The 21642-nt window shown below is 40.2% G+C and overlaps 1 protein-coding gene across 1 annotated transcript in view; it reads left to right on the top strand.

The window, feature by feature from the left end:
* The window catches only part of PEPD (peptidase D), a 137746-nt gene that overhangs the window by 27905 nt on the left and 88199 nt on the right, over nt 1-21642 (top strand). The window contains exons 4-7 of the mRNA XM_079988434.1: nt 2804-2867; nt 5654-5701; nt 6816-6877; nt 19161-19205. Coding sequence (XP_079844560.1) covers nt 2804-2867; nt 5654-5701; nt 6816-6877; nt 19161-19205 — 219 coding nt within the window. The remainder of the gene's footprint in view (nt 1-2803; nt 2868-5653; nt 5702-6815; nt 6878-19160; nt 19206-21642) is intronic.

Here is a 21642-nt window from a genome sequence, read left to right as displayed (position 1 = left end):
CTTGTTCACAAAGAGTTGCTTGCTCTACTGCTAGTTGCAGCCAGACTCGAAATTGTCAGACATTGGAAGGCTGCATGGGGTCTCTCTAGGGGTGAATGGGAGGGCATGGGGCATTGCCTTGCCTGAGCATCAAACCCGTCACTGGAGGGTTCTAAAATGAGAGCATTTTGATGTTGTATGGCTTCTGTTAATATGTTTTATCAAAAACAATAGAATTCTGCATCAACCCCCAATGACACATACCTCTATGTGCCAAGGCTGCCTTTCTTCCAAATTGTAACTCCTGCTTCCAAAACTTTGTTTTGCAAAAGACTATTTGCAGAAATATTGTAAAATTAATGAATGTTAGATTGATGTTGGACAGAAATTAAGTGGTTACCAGCTGTAATGTAAAGGTTGAGTAATAAGTTAAAATAAGTTATAACAAGTTACAATAAGGATTTGCTGAGTTAAGAATTTGAACTGGAATACAAAAGGGGGAGGTGAGAGGAGGTCTGGGAAATAAGTTAATGGAAATAAGTAATGAAAATTACATTTGTTTTGGGGGTTTTTTTGTACTTTTGTTATGCTTTGTGTATTTTTGTTTTTTGTTTGTTTTTTGCATTAATTTGGAAAAATCTAATAAATATCCATTAAAAAAAAACTTTGTTTTGCAGAATCTTATTATATGTCTGCAAAAGTCTACTGAACCTTCTGTTCATTTTATCCCAGCTGTAATAATGTACTCCACACAGTTGTTCTTTGTTTCCTTACTATTTATTTTGTTTATATAGTGTTTTCTCTGAAAACTAAATACACACTTTTTTTAAAGTTAGCTCTGCATTTTGGGACATTTTGGTTGGTCCTAATAAATACCATGCCTAACCATGGAATTTAGAAAAATGTGGTAACTTAAGACTTTGTTCAAATGTGGATGCCTAGTGTTAATGATCCCTTTAAAAGTGTCCTGCGCGTCTTACCCCTATTTAGATACTGTTTCTTAAAAATAGGGTTTAGAGTCCTAGGAAGGCCTGTACCATATGATAATATACCAAGTTGCTGTTCTTGACTAGGCAAAAAAAAAAGTATATATTGTAACCCAAAACTGGTGGTGATGTGTGTTTGCTCTTTGGGTTTTCATATCTGTAGCATTCATTGTCCTTCATTTTCCTCTTTTGTGCATTGAACATGTCTTGTAAAAAGAAAGAGGGGGCTTCGCCCTGCCAGACTTAAGGCTGTACTATGAATCAGCAGCTTTTTGCTGGTTGAAAGATTGGCTGCTTCTCGAAGACACTGATGTACTAGATTTGGAAGGTTTTGACAATGCGTTTGGTTGGCATGCATATTTATGGTATGACAAGGTTAAGATCAATAAGAATTTCAAGAACCATATTGTCAGAAAAGCAGTGTTTAATGTCTGGACAAAATACAAAGACTTATTGGAAAACAAAACTCCAAGGTGGCTTTCACCATTGGAAGCTAAGGCCCGGAAAAGACTCAATATGGAGGCCAAATGGCCGAAGTATTGGGAAATATTAGAAAAAGACGGAGATAATTGGAAATTGCAGAGTCAGGAGAAAATGAAAGACAAAGTGCGAGATTGGTTACATTATGCTCAGATTAAAGAAGTTTTTAAACTTGATAAAAAGTTAGGATTCCAGGTGGAAAAATCGAAGTTAGAAATGGAATTGTTAGAGCCTAAGACTAAGGTACTCTCAAGAATGTATAACTTGCTGTTAAAATGGAACACACAAGATGAAATGGTTAAATCGGCTATGATAAAGTGGGCACAGGACATTGGGTATAATATTATGTTTGAGGACTGGGAAAAGTTATGGACCATTGGGCTGAATTTCACTGCATGTAATGCTTTGAAAGAAAATGTAATGAAAATGATATATAGATGGTACATGACCCCAGTCAAACTTGCAAAAATATACCACTTGTCTGATAATAAGTGTTGGAAATGCAGGGAAAGTGAAGGAACGTTCTTTTACCTCTGGTGGACTTGCCCTAGGGTTAAGGCCTTCTGGGAAATGATATACAATGAGCTGAAAAAGGTATTTAAGTATACCTTCCCTAAGAAACCAGAGGCCTTACTTTTGGGCATTGTTGACCAGAGGGTGCTAAGGAATGACCGAACATTTTTTATGTATGCAACAACAGCAGCAAGGATACTCGTTGCTAAGCATTGGAAAACCCAAGATCTACCCACACTGGAAGAATGGCAGATGCAACTGATAGACTATATGGAACTGGCTGAGATGACTGGCAGAATTCGAGACCTGGGAGAGGAGACGGTGGAAGAAGATTGGAAGAAATTTAAGGACTATTTGCAAAAATATTGTAAACTGTATGAATGTTAAGGAGGATGCTTGATCACAAACAACTTGGCACCATTGAATTAGATAAACTGAACTATGAAGATAAGCTAAATTTAGGAAAAAATCAACTTTTAGATAATGATTAGGCTAAACTAAAAAGTTTTAAAAAGTCAAATGAATATATCTAAAATTTAAGATATAACATTGGAAAATTAGATAAGGTGGGGACAAGGTGATAAATTGCTGAATTAATTTTTATATTTTGGAACGTAGGAGAGGGAGATGTGAGGAAGTCCAAAAAGGATAAGAAAATATGTTATGAAATGTGATTTTTTTGTATGTTTTGTTTATTATGTTATAATTTTTTTAAAAAACCTATTAATAAATATTATATAAAAAAAAAAGAAAGAAAAGGGGGTATAGTAACATAAAGCTGATAATAATATATCAAGCTGTTTTCTTACTTGCAAAATAACCAGTTGTCTCTTTGCATTCTGAAGGATCCAGCCTCCGGAATTCTTCAGGCGGAAGTATGCTGTCAATGAAGTTCGGTATACAGATGAGGTGAGTGTTTTGCCTTTGCCAAGATCTTGTGAAGCTTTTTTGAGGGGCAAAAATATTGGGTAGATAAGTATTAGACTTTCCGGTTTGAAGAGATGCAGTTGGAAAGTGGTCTTTGTTGCAGTCACTGTCTGGGATGCCACTAACTACTTGAGGCAAGTGTGTTAGATTTTTTTTTAAAAAAAAATCTCTCCCCCTTTCATCCACAAACCCGCTTTGCTATTTCCCTACTTGTTTTTGAAGAATTTCTCTTTTATGGAAATGGTTTGCTTTGCTGCGTGAGAGGTTTGCAGTTTGTGCAAAGAGATACCCAAAACTCTCTTGGTGCATAGGACTGGTTGGGAATGGCCAGTGTACCTCTGTGGCAGATCATCTGTTTTTTATATACAGAGTGTCCCCAAGTTCAATCCTAAATGGCATCTCCAGGTTGGGCTGGAAGAGACTCTGCCTGAAACCCTGGAGAGATGCTGCCTATCAGGGTTTATTAAACTTGGGTCTCTAGCTGTTTTTGAACTACAGTTCCCATCATCCCTGACCAGTGGTCCTGCTAGGTAAAGGGACCCCTGACCATTAGGTCCAGTTGTGACTGACTCTGGGGTTGCGGCGCTCCTCTTGCTTTACTGGCTGAGGGAGCCGGCGTACAGCTTCCAGGTCATGTGGCCAGCATGACTAAACCACTTCTGGTGAACCAGAGCAGCGCACGGAAATGCCGTTTACCTGGCATCTCCAGGTAGGGTTGAGAGAGACTGCAGCTGCTGCCAGTCAGTGTATGGACCAGTGGTCAGTATTAGGCAGCTTCCTATGTGTTCCTTTGAAGCTGCTTTTGATGGCAATAGTGCAAGCTTGTTGTGGCAGAGAGTCTGTGAACCAGTAAGCCTCAGTTCAAGTGTTACGTCTTGTTGTAAACTTGCCATGGGCAACCTCTTTGGCCTGAAAAAGGAAGATTGTAAAAAACCTGCATGCACGTGACATGCTTTGAGCACTTTCCTAAATCCCTATAAAGATGCTTATTAATATCATATACTGTATCTGCCCTTTTCCATCTAGCCAGGCAATTGCTGTGTTCTCCTTATGCCCCCTTCATATGTTCTGGGTTCTTCCTACCTACGTTTTGTCTGTGATCGTTGTGGGGGACAGAATGAGATTTCAAAACAAACAATTTCTCTCGCTCTTTAGGGCCCTAACCCTGGTGTGTCCCATTCTGTTAAAAAAAACATATTTGGGGGGCTGGCATTTGAAACGCAGTTTGATTCTTGAGATGAGTATCCCTCTGAAATAGCATTGCGCTAATCTATTCATTCCCTCTGCTGCAGCTACTGAGGAGGTTTGCTGCTTGACATATCTGGATTGGAATCGTGGTTTCTTGTTATCAGGCTTCATGTGTCGAATACAGAAGTGCTAGTTAAGGGCTTCTTATCTGCAAGAGTGGATGACAAGTGATTCCCGGCCAGAAATTTGTGCGTTGTTGCTTAGTATCTGCTATATTGACAATTTGTCAGAGTGTCATCAGCAAACGCTGTGCTTACCCTGATTCCGTGCTTAAACTGTTGTGTGGGACCAGGCTGGGGGTGGGTGGAATTAAAGAGATGCGGCTTTCCTTTATGCTTTGGAAATCCAGTGGCTGTTGCCAGAGCTGCAGAAATACTTTCTGGGGGATCTGCTGCCGTGAAGTCCTTTAAACATGTTTCCATTCCACAGATACTGGAATAGCTTTCCATCTCTGATACAGCCTCTACATAGGAATCTAGGAAGCTGCTTTATAGTGAGTCTAACCATTGGTCAATCTAGCTCAGAATGGTCTACACTGACTGGCAGCTGCTCTCCAAGATTTCAGGCAGGGAGTCTGTCCCAACACTACCTGGAGATGCTGCCAGGATTTGAACCCAGGGCCTTCCGCTAGCAAGGCAGACACTCTTTTGCAGAGCTATGGCCCTGTCTCTTGTCTTCAGGCTTGCCTTGCTGAGATCCTCCAGATTTATTGACTTTTAAAAATGGGCTCGGAAGACCTGCCAGTCTAGTTAGAAAGGCTTTTGATGCTTAATGTGCATAATGGATTCCCCAGCCCCCTTTTTTGTTGAATTAGGAGTTTGTGTTACACTGCGTTAATGGTTAGTGACTGTTGAATGGTTTGTGTTTGCTTTGCTGAGATGCTGCTGCATCTTGTGTACGTATAATTATGTGGAGGGAAATGTCATTTGTCTTTTTTAATAACAACATTGCTGTGAGTGGCTTTGAGCTCAGCTTTGTTGGAAAAGTAGTGCACAAATAATTTCATTGGGCCTTTTCTTAACTGCAGCTGTTGGTTGTACATATGTATGTGTATATATCTGCTGTTCCTGGTGTGCTGTTTCTTTTGCTGACTGTTTGTTTTTAGAATTGTATATAAGTGTGTGGTGTTTTTTTTATCCTATACACCACCTTGCGTATGCCTGTAGTATAAAAAAGGGCAGGATATAAACCACAAAATAAATATGCAGTTCCTTCCTATCCATTGACTTATCTGTTGAGATGCTAAGAAATGTTTATGAACATTCCATCTTCTTAGAAAGTTAAAATGGTCGTCCCAGGGATTTGATGGGATCGGTTGCTGAAAGAGTATAATCATGACAACAGGTGATTAGATAGAATGTGGGAATGGTCTGCAGAAGTAGTATGAGTGTGAATAGGGCACAGTAGGTGGTTGGGCATGGACAGTAGAGCTCTTGTAAGTTGGCACCATTGTGAAGCTTCCTTAGTGGCCAATGCTGGTGGGCGATCAACTGACCACAATGATTCTTCTTACTTTGCAGATTTCCAGTGTTCTGGCTTCAAAGAACCCTTCAGTTCTTCTTACTCTGGTAAGTGACATCGTGTGTTCTTAGAATCTATTGACTTTGGAGAAACTTACTTGCAGACTAGAGCAGCCTTTCTCAACTTGTGGTCCTCACCTACTGTTGGGCTCCCAAACTCCCATCAGACTCTGCAAGAATTGTTGTCCACTAACATCTGGGGATCTTACTAAATGCGATAATCTAGTCTTCTGTAATAGAAGGAGTGTTGTTGCTGTTTTCAAATAAAAGTGTGTTAATTTTATTATTATTGAGGCACTCTTAAAAGACACAGTCCATAAAGAAAATGGGGGAGGGAAGAGGACAACAGCCAAGGTCGGGTACCAGCCAACCTCACCTGTAGCCAGATGGAAATGGCTCCTAATGGCCATTTCTGGCCTGTGTGTTAACAGGTTTGGGAACATTATTCAGTGGTAGTTATTGCTCACTGTCAGGCTTGATTTTAGAAGAAGCTCAGGCTGTTGGGTAAGACTGGAGGAAGGGGAGTTTCCCAAGTTAACCTGGTTTGACTGGGAGCCAGGTTCAAATTCCATGGAACTTAATGAGGGCAGTCTCACAACCTTCAAAGGGTGGTGATGGTGGCTGAGAATTGTATGCAATCCAGGAATGGAAAGCCCTTTGTACACTGTGCTTTTTGAACATATGAAAACCACTGTCTCCTGGATGTTCTGGAAGAGTGACCAAGATAGAAAGTTGCTTAATTTACATGGCCTATTCCCACATCTTTGGTTTCCAACCATTCTTACATTTGGGAAATCAATATGGCCTGTACTTGGTTCCTAGTCACTAATCAAGATATAGGCTTACGTACCCTTCAGCACATGCCCTGTGTGACCAGAATAACTTACCATAGCCTGCCTACAACCCTTCCAGTGGTTTGAGCTACAGGCAACTTCCCACTTGCACGTGATCAGCACATGCGCTCACTCTGACATGCATGCCATTTTCAGTGCCAAAAGGGGATGGGCCGGGGGGATGGGAGTTGTAGTCAGAACATCTGAAGGGTCTCTTGTTTGGGAAGGCTGCCTTGAAGCATAAGATGCCTCTTTTGTAATTTTAAGACTGAAGCAGCTGTTCTTTTGTTGATAGTCATAGTTCAAATACTTTTGCCTTTCTTCTCCAGAGAGGAGTTAACACTGACAGCGGAAGTGTTACCAGGGAAGCTTCGTTTGAAGGAATCAGCCAGTAAGTTACCTTGTGGGTTTGTGTGTCAAACAAATTGTTAACCAGCGAAAGATTTGAACACAGTGTAACCAAGGGAGAAATGATCAGGTGTCCATTAGAAGATGGCCTGATGTATAGACTGTAAGCCTGTCATGGCGGCTTGATTATATGAACAATGATGTATTTTATTCTGGCTTTATATACTGTGGGTGGTATTCAACCAACATTTACTCAGAGTAGAGTAGCCCACTGAAATGAACAAGTCTAAAGAGTCTACTCTGTGTAAAAGTAGTTGAATATTGTGTTTTATATACATATTTTTTTATTTGTGTTTTATATACATTGTACTTGCATTTGAAAAGTGATTTGTTGTATATCGTTTAAGTTGTTGCATAGGCACCTGACCACAAGAAATACATGTTTGACCTGACAATATCTCCCAGGATAGTAGTTAGCCAGTTATGTGAAGCACTGCAATAGACTAATTAGGCTTCGGCCTATGGCTGAATCTGCTCTCCCACTCCTGGTTTTTTTATGACCCCCACCCAGACTCCTCCTAGGCAGTAATGTGGACTTTGGCCTCAAAAGTTTAGGCCACCCTGCACGGCAACATTATCAAGTATTATGCTCACATCATGCATAAGAACATAAGAAGAGCCTTCTGCTTCAGGCCAATAGCCTATCTAGTCCAGCATCCTGTTCTCATAGTGGCCAACCAGATGCCTGTGGGGAAACCTCCAAACAAGGCCTGAGCATGAAATTGCTCTCCCCTCCTGTGGTTCCCAGCAACTGGTGTTCAGAAGCATTTACGGCCTCGGACTGTGGTGGCAGCGCATACAAAACAACACCATCATGGACAGCAGGGCAGAAACATGTTGATTTTAAAACTAAAGCTGGGACAAACATCTGAACTTTTCAAAAGCTTGTTCTCAAAAAGCTTATAAGTGTGTAACTTTTGCAATTCTGGGCATGAAGTGTGCCTATGGGAGGAACTTCCTGGAGTTTTGGCAGCTTTGATGCACTGTTTTGACACACCCAGAATTCCATATTCTGTAGGTCTTTTGGGAGATGATGGTGGTAGCTTCCATTTCCATGTGCTACCTGCCATTCTTCCCTCCTGCCCAAGCGCCTCTTGGAAGAGTGTGACTTCGCCCTTTGATCTTTAGCTTATTGGAAAGAGACTTCCAGCTGTCCACTGCCTTCCTCTCCATGGGTTTGCAGGGCAGAAAAAACTGATCTTCTCACTGCTGTTTGACAGCTGTAGATCACTTATGTCAGGAGCGGGATACCCACTGGTGTAGTACTGAGCGCCCTGCTGCTTTTTGCATGACAGAATTGATGCCCTTAATCGCTTGTTAGAGTGCTTCTCTCCTCTCTTCTCGCCGCCCCACTTTATCTCTCCCAGTCTTGGCATTGGCCTCTCAACAGACTGTCAGCTTTGTCATTTAAGGCATATAATTCCTTTGACTGCCTTGGAGAGAGTTGACACTGAGTACTTTGCAACTAATGAAGCTACAAGGGAGGAAGCTTAGAATCCGCTCTCAACTTTTGCTGCTGAGAGAAAACTTGTTGCTTTGTCCACTGTGCAAAGGCGCTGTGCAACTGTCATTTTTTTATGTTAAGAAAGAAAGAAAAGGAAATAGATGCACTGATCTACATTTTTTAAAAAGAAGCAAGAGGTTTTTCTATCCCCCTTATTCCTCTTTTATTTATAGCACTTCCCAAGGCTTTTTTGTGAAATGTGAAGGGCAGTGAATAATAGAATCATAGAATTGTAGAGTCAGAAGGCACCCAAGGGGGCATCTAGTCCGGCCCCCTGCAATGCAGGAATCACAGATAAGGATGCCATCCTTGTTTGCTGAAGGCAGCCAAAAATACAAATTGGTGTAACTATTCTCATGTGGTGTTAGGGTGAATAACATCACTTTCCATTCTTCTACTCCCAAATTCATCCTCTGGTTAAAAATACTATTCAGCGTTTTCTTCGGTTGGCTTCAATTCAACCTTCTGCAACCTGTGGAAATTTTGTACTGCAACTCCCATCAGCCCAAGACAGCACAGCCAAGTGAAGCTGGGGCTGATGGGAGTTGTAGTCCAAAACATCTGGAGGGTAGCAAGTTTGTGTTTTTCCTCCTTGGGCTCCCTTTCAGGTGAGAGATTTGTCTCGGATCATTTATTTGACTTTTTGCAAGGAGCCTAGGCTCTGGGCAATTTGGTTCTTGTGGCTGCAGTTCCCAGTCCCACTAAAAAGAACAGGAAGTGTTCTTCTTTGTTCCTTGTTTCCTTCTTTTTTTTAATTATTTTTTTAATAAAATTTTTCTTTTACAAATTTAAATAACACATTCGTATCCACTATAATACAAAATTCTTTTGGACTTCCCCCCGCTCCCTCCACAATCCTCATAATTTTAAATTTGGTTCACATTTCCTTTGTAATTGTATTGCCAGTTAATAAATCTTTACAGCTCTTTTCCCTCTTACAATACCCTTTCTCCTCACAAAGCCTCTTTAAATCCAACTAGCGTTGTCTGTTCATCACAGATATTTTCCAGATAAATCGTAAACTTTCTCCAGTCCTGTGTGAACTTGTGATCTTTTTGGTATCTTATTTTTCCTGTCAGTTTATCTAATTCAGCAAAGTCCATCAGTTTCCGTCTCCATTCTTCCAATGTTGGTAGTTCTTCTTGTTTCCATTTTTGAGCCATTAAAATTCTTGCCGCAGTCACTGCATATTGAAAAAGTTTATAATCACTTCTATTAATTTCTCTTCCTGTAATTCCTAACAAAAAGGCTTCTGGTTTCTTCACAAACGTATATTTAAACATCTTTTTCAACTCATTATATATCATTTCCCAGAAGCCTTTTACTTTCTTACACTCCCACCACATATGATAGAATGACCCTTCCCTTTCCTTACATTTCCAACATTTGTTACATGTCTTATACATTTTTGCTAATTTAACAGGAGTGATATACCATCTATATACCATTTTCATAATGTTTTCCTTTATCGTCATGCATGCAGTGAATTTCATATTTTCGTTCCATACCTTCTCCCAATCTGCTAACTGTATATTATAACCAAAGTCCCTGGCCCAATGTATCATAACCGATTTAACTTCTTCGTCCTTTGTTTGCCATTCCAATAGCATTTTGTACATTTTTGACAATACCTTATAATCATTATTTATTATCTCTTTCTGAAATCTAGACTCTCCCTCAATATATTTCCTCTCTTTGCAATCCTTTTTAAACATTTCATTTGTTTGGAAGTAGTGCAACCAATCATATACATATTTTTTGACTTGTTCATATGGCTTCAATTTCCATTTCCCCCCCTTCTTTAATTACAATGTCTCCATAAGTCATCCAATCCTCTCTCATGTTTGTCTTTTTGACACTCATGACCTCCAGTGGGGATAACCAATGAGGTACATTTGGTTCCAAAATATTTTGGTACCTATCCCATATTTCTATTAGGGCACCTCTGAAAATATGATTGGCGAAACTTTTATGAGCTTTCTTCTTTCCCAACCATAAGTAGGCGTGCCAGCCAAACCTGTTGTCAAACCCTTCCAGATCCAATAACTTATTGTCATTTAGTGTTATCCAATCCTTTATCCAACAGAGACAAGATGCTTCATAATAAAGTTTCAGATCTGGCAGGGCGAAGCCACCTCTTTCTTTCGCATCGGTTAGTAACTTAAATTGTATTCGTGGCTTTTTGCCCTGCCAGATATATTTTGAAATCATTCTTTGCCACTCTCTGAAGATCTTTGTCCCCTTAATTATTGGAATCATTTGAAATAAGAACAACATCTTTGGAAGCACGCTCATCTTGATTGAAGAGATTCTGCCCCAAAAAGATAGCTTCATCCTACTCCACACTTCGAGGTCTCTCTTAATAGTGTTCCAAGTTGTCACATAATTGTTTTGGAATAGGTCAATGTTTTTTGGGGTTAACCATATTCCTAAATATTTTACCTTCTTTGCCACTTCCATCTCTGTTTCTCTTTGCACTTCTTCTATCAAACTTTGGTCCAAATTCTTCACCATAAGTTTAGTTTTCCTCTTATTTAATACAAATCCGGCCACTCTTCCAAATTGATCAATTTCTTTTATAACTTCTTTTAAACTACTTGTCGGATCTTCCACCGTAATTACCAGATCATCGGCAAAGGCTTTAACTTTATATTGGTTTTGACCTACTGTTACCCCCTTTATTAGTTCGTTTTGCCTAATAGAACTAAGCAGGACCTCCAGAACCATAATGAATAACAGTGGTGAGAGAGGGCATCCCTGTCTTGTACCTTTCTTTATATTCACGTCCTCTGTGATTACATTATTTACTATCAATTTAGCTCTCTGTTCTGAATATATTGCCTTTATACCGTTATAAAAGTCTTCTCCCACTTCCATCATTTCCAAATTTTTCAACATAAATTCCCATGAAACATTATCAAACGCTTTCTCTGCATCCACAAACATTAGAACGGCTTGTCTCTCATTACTGGCAGTCAAATATTCCAGAATATTTATTATATTTCTTACATTGTCCTTCATATGTCTGCCAGGAAGGAAACCTGCCTGATCTTTATGGATATGTTGTTGCAATATCTTCTTAAATCTTGTTGCCAAAATACCCGAGAAAATCTTGTAATCTGTGTTTAGCAGAGATATCGGTCTATAGTTCTTCACTTGTGTGAGATCAGAGTCTTGTTTTGGTATGAGTGTTATAAAGGCTTCTTTCCATGTTTCTGGTATGTCCTGTTGTTTCAAAATATTATTCATAACTTCTTTAAGTGATACCGTCAGGGAGTCCCTCATTTCTTTGTAATAAGTTGCTGTAAATCCATCTGGTCCTGGTGCCTTCCCTTTTTTCATCTGTTTTATAATTTCTACTATCTCCTCATTCTCTATTGGGGCATTCAGTCTGTCTTTCATTTCTGTCGGGATCTTTTGCACCTTTTTTCCTTTCAAAATTTTTTCTATCTTCTTTATATTGTTTTTCTCTCGTTTTGCATATAAATGCTTATAGAAATCCAAAAATCCTTTTCTGATACCTTTTGGGTTCTCTATTTCCTTGCCATCCACAATGATTTTTTTAATTGTACCTTGCTCTTTCCTTTTTTTTGATTTGCCATGCAAGCCATTTTCCAGGTTTATTTGCGAATTCAAAGTTCCTTTGTCTCAGTCTTTTAATGTTCCATTCGACTTCTTTATTTATGATCATGGCAAACTGTGTCTGCAAGACTTTAATATTTTGTTTTATCTTGATGTTATTTGGCTTTTTGATTAACTTTTGTTCATTGTCCATTATTTGTTTTAGGATTTCCTTCTTCCCTTTCTCTCTGTTCTTATTTTTAATCGCATTCTGTTGGATGAAGAATCCCCTCATTACCGCCTTGCTTGCATCCCAAACTGTACTGATCTTTGTGCCTTTGTTCATATTGTCTGCAAAGTAATCCATCAATTTTTTACGGGCATCTTGAATGATTCTTTCATCTTCCAAAAGGTAATCTTTCAGTCTCCATCTGAATGTTCTTTCTTCATACATCTTTATCTCCATTTTTATTGGATTGTGATCCGAAATTACTCTGGGTTGGATTTCTATTTGTTGGATTCTAGTAGTTAGTTCATTCGAGATCCAAATTTGATCTATTCTTGACATGGACTGATTCGGTTCCGAATAAAATGTGAACTCTTTTTCTAATGGGTGTCTAAGTCTCCAAATATCAATTAAATTGAGATTTTGCACCAGTGCGAAAAAGGTCTTCGGTAGTTTCCCTTCTTTACTGTCACTTTTTTCTCTTAATCTATCCATTTCCGTTGATACAACTCCGTTCATATCTCCCATTATTATAATTTTTTGATCCATATATTCAAACAACCTTTCTTCCAATTTCTTGTAAAAGTCAGTCTTATTTCCATTAGGTGCATAGATCCCGACAATTATTAATTTTTCGCCCTGCCAATTGATCTGTATTGCAATTATTCTTCCTTCTTCATCTTTGAAGATCTGTTGAGCTTCTATGTTTTTCCTTACATAAAGGACTATGCCTCTCTTCTTTTCTTTATCTGAGGATATAAATTCATTACCCAATCTGTTATTAATCAGAATTTTTTTATGTTTCCTTGCCACATGTGTTTCTTGAAGACAGATGATGTCCAAATTTTTCCTTTTTAAATATTGTTCAATACTGTTTCTTTTCTTCTTATCATTCATCCCATTAATGTTCCAATTCCATAATTTCAATGCCATATTTTCTGGTGATTAATTAAAAAATATAAAATTTGTTTCAAATTATCTCTTTATAATTCCTCTTTTTCTTCTTCCTCCTCCTCTTCTTCTTCTTTCTCCTCCTCCTCTTCATCCGTCTCTCTATTCTTTTTGTACTTTCCTTTTAAAAGTTTTCCTCCCATTGGGTCAATTCCTCCTTCTTCCTCTTCCTCTTCTACCATCAATTCTTTGTAGCGTCTCTGAAACTTACTTGTTTCTTCGGGACTTGTAAGTCTATGTCTCTTGGCTTTGTATACAAAGGAAATCCCCTGAGGGAATTCCCATTTAAATTCTTTTTTTAAATTTTTATTATCATATAATTTTTATTAATCAACATCAGCAAACAAAACAAAACAAAATACATTAATTTCACATCGTTTTCATAACTTATTTCTCTTTTGGACTTCCCTCAGCTGTTCCGTAAATCATCCATAATCATAATTTTAATTACACATTTCTCAAATTTATATTGACATTATTTATCTCTTTCTTTCCTATTCCCTTTAGACAATATTTCTTGCTTTTTTACAGTGCTTCTTTAAATCCCTTAAGCGTCATCTGTCCTTCACTTAAATATTCCAGATATTCCACAAATTTCCCCCAGTCCTCGATGAACTTTTGGTCTCTTGAGTATCTAATCTTCCCTGTCAATTTATCTAACTCTGCGTAATCTAACAATTTCATTCTCCACTCTTCCACGGTCGGTATTTCTTGCTGTTTCCATTTCTGGGCCAGTAACACTCTTGCGGCTGTGATTGCATATCGAAAAAATTTGCAATCTTTCCTTTTTATCTCATTTCCTACTATTCCCAACAGAAAGACTTCTGGCTTCTTTACTAATGTGTATTTTAAGATCTTCTTTAACTCATTATATATTTTTCCCCAGAAGTCTTTCACTTTCTTACATTCCCACCACATGTGGTAGAAAGTACCCTCTTTATCCCTACACTTCCAACACCTATTGCATGTCTTGTACATTTTTGCCAGTTTTACCGGTGTCATATACCATCTGTAGAACATCTTCATCATATTCTCTTTCAACGTCATACAAGCAGTGAATTTCAGACCCTCCTTCCATAGTTTCTCCCAGTCCTCAAATTGTATATTATGACCCACATCCCTGGAATTCCCATTTAAATTCAATCTTGTTTTTCTTCAGAATTTGGACCAATGGTTTATATGGGTCTCTCCGTTTCAACAATCTGACCGGTATGTCCTTAAAAATAATTATGTAGCTCCCATCGATATTCAATCGCTTCTCTCTGTGTTTTTGGAGTATTAGATTCCTCATATCTTTGTCTTTAAAGGTGATCAAGCAATCTCCTGTAACTTTCCTTGTCTTAGTTGTCCTTACTCTCATCCTAAATGCGTTTTGAACTCTCTTCTCTACATCTTCTTTTTGTAATTCCAACCATTGAGCAATTTCCGTTATTAATTTATCTTTGATGTCTTCTCCTTGAACCTCTGGAACTGCTCTCAACCTTAGGTTCACCTCCCGCTGCCTCAGTTCGTTCATGGAGATTGCATCCCATAACTCCTCCTGCGTTTTGCTCATTTCTGAGATTCCTACTTTCATCTTCTCCTCTTTTTTTTTTACTTCTTTTATCTCCACTTTTGTCTTTTTTAATCCTTCCTCAACAGATTGTGTTCTCTTGCTAATTTCTTTTATTTGGCCTTTCAGTTCTTTTACTGTATCGTCAATCTTTTGGTCCATTTTACCTATTTTATTATCCACCTGCTCAATTCTAGTATCTACATGTTCTAATTTATCCTCCAAATTCTTTTCACTTTGTCTTATTTCTGCAAACATTTTTAAAATTTCGGTTTTGAAATCTGCCTCAGGTTTTGAACCTCTTCTTTCTCCCGGTGTTCCTCCTTCCCCAGCTTTCTTCTGTAAGTGAGACATTTTCTCCTTCTCCTTACTTTCTACCCGTTCCCTTTTCTAATAAATCAGTCCCACTGTTTCCCTAATTCAGTTGGATCCAAACCCTAAATTATACTGTGTCCCTCCTCAAAACAATTCTTATATCAAACATATAAATGACACTTTTTTCAAAATTCAAGATACAAATACCACTTTCATCCATTCATAGTCCATCAAATCCAGTCCAAATCTCAATATAATTAAATATAATCAAATTAAATCCCAACATTCAAATTGTCTATAAACGTCTTCTTGCCACCAATTAGGCTAATCCATAGGTACAGGTATTTGTTTTAAATATGACCCAACTCTTACAAATTTGTAAGAGAGAACCCAAAGAAAAAGTTTTTTTTTTTTTAAGATGTTAATGTCCAAACCAGTCTTCTGCCACCAATTAGGCTAATCCTTAAGTCGATATGAATAAAAATTTCTTCTGCCACCAATTAGGCTAATCCAAATTTGTGTGAATCAATAGTTCTTTTAATCCCAAAGCCAAGAGTTGTTTATTAGAGAAAAAAAATAAGGACCCAAAAAAAAACAGAGAAAAAAACAAACAACAAGTTGTTGTGTGTCTTCTGGCCACTAGGGACAAGGTCTCCAAGCCGTTTTAAATTGCTCAAATATTTAGATATTTCAATAAAAAGAAATTGCCACGAAAAAAGAAATAGACCATCAAAGGGTATGCCGAATTATGTTGAATCCTGAAACGCCAGTCCAGATCAATTTAAAAGAACCTTCTTTCCTCGGCAAACATCAGACAGTCTCGTAGATCTTTAACAATGGAGTCTGGAAATCCCCCTTTGTTGCGCAGTTTTTATTTCACCACCACACCAAAGTCTAGTTACGGCAGATCAAATTCACAAGCCCCCAAAAGGACTTAAATAGCTCTGTCTTGTTCCTCTGTCCCCCCTTTTCCTTCGGATCTTCCTTGATAAATTGTATCTTCCCAGAAAGGATTATTTTTATTCAGTTAAAGGGGAGAAGAAACAACAGCCGCGAGCGGTAACTTACTTTCACTTTCGATCGCTTTGTTGTTTTCATGCGTCTAAGCTGATTGCGGATAGAAAGCTGGTCTCATACCTTCCAATTTTTTCATCCGGTTTCTTTCCTTAATTTTAAGATTCTTCTTTATATCCAATTAAGTCTGAATTTCTTCCCAATCGAGAATTGAGAGCTCTCCTTGCAAGCCCGGGGCTTCGTTTCTCGGAGGTAGCTATGGCCTCCCTGCAACCCGCTCTCCCCCCCCCCCCCGCCGTTCTCGTCACTCTTTTTGGGAGCTACCTGACGGCCAGGAGGTTTGCGTTTCGGCTGCCTGCGGGAACCTGAGTGTCAGAACACCCTCCTGACACTACTTCGAGGGGTCACTGCGCCCTGTGACACCCCCAATCCTCCAAAAAACCCGGGATCCCCCCAAGAGGGAAAATCCCCGCTTGCGCTCGGATCGCTGTCAACCAGAAGTCCTGTTCCTTGTTCCTTCTTAACTGGATTGAGGGAAGTGGTAGACAGTGCCCCTTCCTAGTGCTGCAAAAGACCTATTTTGGCTTTTGCAAAAGTTTTATTTCAACATTGGTCTCAGCAGATCCTTTTTGACTGCAACTGACATGGCCGTCCCCATTTATTTTTTTATCCCACCCTGTGAAGCCTTGCCCTCTTCCACCCTTGCCATGTCTCAGAACTTCTCTCAAGAGCTGAACTTTATTCTCTGCTTTCCAGGCTCTCGCTCTCTGTCTTCTGTCGAAATCTGTCTCTTCTTGTGCTGCTTGCTATCCTGCGGTTCCCTTTTTCAGCCTCTGGTTGAACAGCTTCTGGATTGCTGGTGGCCTTTGACCTTTCATTCTTTTCTGCATGAGGGTAAGTTGCCGTGTGTGCATGCACACAGCGAGGCTCAGGCCAGGCACACAAAGGCAGAGGGAAGGAAGAGAGACACAGGCCCCTGCATGCATGCACATTCTCTCTCTCACTCACATCCACACGTGCTTCCTCACTCGCACGCAACGCTTCTGAATGCCAGTTCCTGGAAACAGCAGGAGGAGAAGAGTGCGCATGCAGCTGCTGGGTGACCTTGGGCCAGTCACACTTCTCTGAAGTCTCTCAGCCTCACTCACCTCACAGAGTGTTTGTTGTGGGGGAGGAAGGGAAAGGAAAATGTAAGCCGCTTGGAGACTCCTTCGGGTAGCGATAAAGCAGGATATCAAATCCAAACTCCTCTTTTTCTCTTGTGCTTGAATCCTGCTTGCAGATTTCTTGTTGGCAGCTGTGAGAACAGGATTTTGGACTAGGCGGCCCACTGACCTGATCCAGCAGGGTCTTCATATGTTCTTATGGGGGAGAAGGTGGCTATCTGAATCTGGCTAGTGTGTCATAAGTAAGGAGGTTTCTTCTGTCTTGTGGGTTTCGTAAATTCAGAACAGTGATCCCTGGTCACAGGAGAAGAGCCAGAGATAGCAGGTCTTTCTGTTGGGATTCTCAGGATACTGAGGAAGTCTGCAGGCTTTAACAGGCTGATGCAATAATCTGTGAAGTGCTGGGTCAGAGTGACTCAGCGGGGATGTGATTGGCTATCACATGTTTTAAAAGGGAAAGCCTGTTCAACAGTAACTGTGTTGGTTGTGCTGTAGTGTGGTGGTGCTGTGGTGGAAAGTATTTGTTTGCCTTAAGGAGCAGGTACTCTGTATGGACTGTTTTTGTAAATACTTGTATATAGCTCACATTAAAAAGACTGCACTGAAAAGAAACCTGGGACTCTGAGCGTTTCGCTAAAAAGCGCCGCGAGGAATTCGCGACACTTTCCCCCTTTGGTGTACTGTGAGAATTTTTCTCCAACCTGCGCTGTCACCTGAACAATGCCAAGCTGTTCCCTTGAACAGGAGAGCCAGATAGCTGTGAGGTCACCACTGTGTTCCTTTTTCCCAGCTTGCATTTGGGATGCTCTCACAATGATCTCTTAAATGTTCAATTCTCTGGTATTGATCTTGATGCCAGAATTACACCCTGCTATTCTGTGTGCAGCTCACCTGCCTATATCTCCTGGTTTCCTTCGTCTCTCATTAAGATCATGGTGGGACGCTCCAACTCAAAATGGAATCCAGGCTTTTGTTCACTGAACTTCATAGACTAAATGTACCATTTTGTTCATCAATGGGTTTTGTACTAGGTTGCCTTTATGCTTAACTAGCTTTTGCATCCTCTTTCCCCCCACTTTTCTTTTGTGCTGAAGCATAGCAGGAATAATAGTCCCTAAACCTACCTTACTGGAAAGGAAAGTGTTTCATTCGTGTTCAAAGCAGGCAAATCTCATTAGCCGAGCTGCTTTTTTCCTCCTGGTGCCTGACTGAGTTCTGTAGAGGGCCTGAATTGTGTGGCTTGCTGGCTTCATTTTCTCATGTGGTGAGGTGTTGAGATGGAACACAGGCTAAAACAGAACACCTTGCAGCAGAGGTGTTGAGCAGCGAGGCTGGAAAAATCCCACTTGCATCCAGAAATTGGATGCTGGCTCCTAAGAATGTAAAATATCTGTTCAGAACTTTGCAGAGCTTGAATTCAAGCATGCAATGGTATCTTAGAAACTGTAATACTGTATGTTTCTCCAGTCCATGTTGGTGGAGGGAGAGCCTTGAATTTTGAATGCCACCACAAAAAGTCCTGGGTTGCTACATCTCCTGGCAAAGTGGCCACTATCTCTTTTGTGGGTGCTTATTCGTCACCTTTATTTCTCTTTCTCTCTCCCTCTTGCTTTGCTGTATGAAAATATATGAATACATCTTCATTTCAGCTGAAATCACGGCTGCCTGCTTTTTCTCTAACTTCCTTTCCGCCTTTATCTCAGAGGCCACCAATGGGGTGCCTTGGGCACCAATATGCCCTCCAGTAGCTCCAATGGGGCCCATGAAAAGTCTCAATAAATATTACCTCAGAAATCCACAACGCACTAAAGACTGTTTGCTCCTTCTGTTCTGTTCCTGTTTACACTGACTTGGGCTCTCCTTCATTGAACAGCCCCCTTTAAGCATGCTCACATTTCATTGGATGCCAGAGTTGGACACCCACCCAGTGTCTAGAGTTTCAAGCTAATTTTTGTTATCTCTCTCTCTCGTTTTTAGATTTGTGGTTAACAACGCAGTTCTTCATCCGGAAATTGCTGAATGGTATGTTGTCTTTTCACATTTGTTTTCCAAAGCTTGTCCCAGCATTCTGTGTGAGACCATGGCTGCAATCACAGAGCATTTTATCCCATTCCCCTGACATTTCCCTAACTGTTAATTTTTTCATTACATTTGAGCTTCCACACGACGTAAAAGTCACATCTGGTGGAATGGAGTGGAAGTTCAGCACTCGTTTCCAGGTTATTTAATTTCATGAAAAAAACCAGTTTGCCAACCACATCAGCCCAGAAAATTGTGGGAGTAAAGTCACAAAAATTGGGGCAGTTATACTAGCACACACTTCTTCCCTTATGTTTTCATGGGCGCATTTGTGGAAAGGTTGGGGTGGAGGAGCAATGTTGTCTATGTTGGTCGTTGTCATGCCACACCACACCCACTGGTGTGAATGAAATTTAGTGTGTCGTGTCAGCGTATCAGTGAAAAAGCCACAGTTCCATAACACGACAAGGGCTGTTGTGTGAAAGGGGTGCTAGAAAAAGGAGCAGAAGCACTAGCATGATAACCAGGAAAACTAACGCAGTAAATCCCATGTCTGGGATATGGCTTAGCGTGTTGTCCAAATCTGGGCTTGGGGATTGCCTCAAGCTGTGAGCTGCAAACAAGGTTTGTCCTTCAGTTTACAGCTCGGGGTTTGCCTGGATTAAGACAAACCACAAGCCTGGGTTCAGATGAGACCGAGAACACCCTCTTCCTGGGTTGCTGTGTGTCAAATTCCTGATGCCTGGGCCACTGTGAAGGCACAGCCTATGGTGAAGGCCCTTCTACAGCCCCCAACTGGACTGCAGCCATGATGTAATACCACAAGGAAGAAAAGGATCTGAATGCCACTGAAATAATTCTTGCAAAATTCTTTAGTGTTAGCGGTTGTGTAGGTTCAAATACAAATACATTAATTATGATACTATTGCAGAGACTACCCAAAGAAGAATTAATTGAATGTCTGGCAGAATGGGTAATGTTATATAAATGTCAGGCGATTATTGCCTCCTTTTGGGATTCATTTTAAAAGCATTAATTCTAATGCATTCCGTTGGCAAATTTATGGATGTTCTCTTTAATTACACTTGAATGTCAATGGTGCCTGACATTAGCAGGAGCGAAACCGAGAAGAACCCAAGTCCTAAAGTGTGTTGCGCCACAGCGATGTTTCTTAATTTTAAAACTCATTTTCAATAAGGTGGATGTTACGACTCTTCCGCGCTGTGGGGGGTTATAAAAGCCCTCTTGTTGGAAATGGAGATGCCACGAGCCAATTTAGTGAGGCCTAGAGGAGGAATGAGATTGGCCTTTGTCAACCTGGGATCCTCCAGGTGTGTTTGAAAGCAGCTCTCATCATCTCCAGCCAGGACATTTCCCCTCTTCTCAGGTGGAACATATATCTCCATAAGCTTAATAGAATCTGTGAGGGCTTAGATTGAGGGTGGGGAGTGTGTATGTCTATTCCACCCCTCAGCCATCTCATATAGCCCTGGCAGGTCTGAAGGGTGTTCGAATTACTGCAGTGCTCTCTGTGTGGGGCTCCCCTTGCATTTGGTTCAGAGGCTGCAGCTGGTGGAGAACCTGGCGGCTAAGTTTCTTGTGGGGGAAAACAACCCCCAGTATATAAAACCTTGCTTGTGGGATTTGCGCTGCCTGTCAGTTTGCTACTAGCCCAAGGTTCCCAGTGATGAGGAGACTTGAAACCACATTCAGCTGAACACGCTTACAGGCCTTCCTGCTCAAAATGGGATGGTTGGGAATGGAGCAAGCCGCTTCAGGCAGGTGCAGGGGGTGGAGGGAAGGAGGGGGTCCTGCAGATGCCTCCTCCCCAGTTATGCCTTTACACATTCATTTCAACCCATCTGTATGGTGGTATTATACTTTTTTTATATCTTGCCTTTTCCCCTGTCCAGGACTCAAGGCGGCTTGCACAGATAAAACAGAACAAGCTAAAAACATAGAAAAGACAACCATTAAAATGTACTAAAGCACTAATAGAATTAACATAATCTAAGAACATCCATTAAAAACACAGACTATAACAATAAAAGCATCACAGAACCAGCTGTTGTCTCGGAAACAGGAGTAGTAGTATTTATTTCATTAAAAGTGTTTATAATTCTGTCGAAGGTTCCTGGGTGAAACCATGCACATTCCAAAATAAGAACTAAACAATTGTATTGAAACAGTGTAAAGCGAAATGCAACATTCAGTTACAAGTCAAAGCAGCAGCGACAAAGGAAATTCAGGTGTCCAGTATGCCTTGCTGTTACTTGTAACCCTTCAGAATGATTTGTTTTGAGTCAACTGACCAGTAACACAGAGGAGAAAATAACAGCCTTGGTAAAACTGATTATGACTGTTGGCTTGGAAACGGTCTCATGACAGGATTGACTATACTTCCTCTAACCCCCTGGTAATAACTACATTGATGAACGCT

The sequence above is a fragment of the Podarcis cretensis genome (assembly GCF_951804945.1).
Source record: "Podarcis cretensis genome assembly, chromosome: 8".
NCBI classification, from domain to species: Eukaryota; Metazoa; Chordata; class Lepidosauria; order Squamata; family Lacertidae; genus Podarcis; species Podarcis cretensis.
The sequence above is the reverse complement of the archived record's forward strand: the minus strand, read 5'-3'. Positions and strand labels throughout refer to the sequence as shown.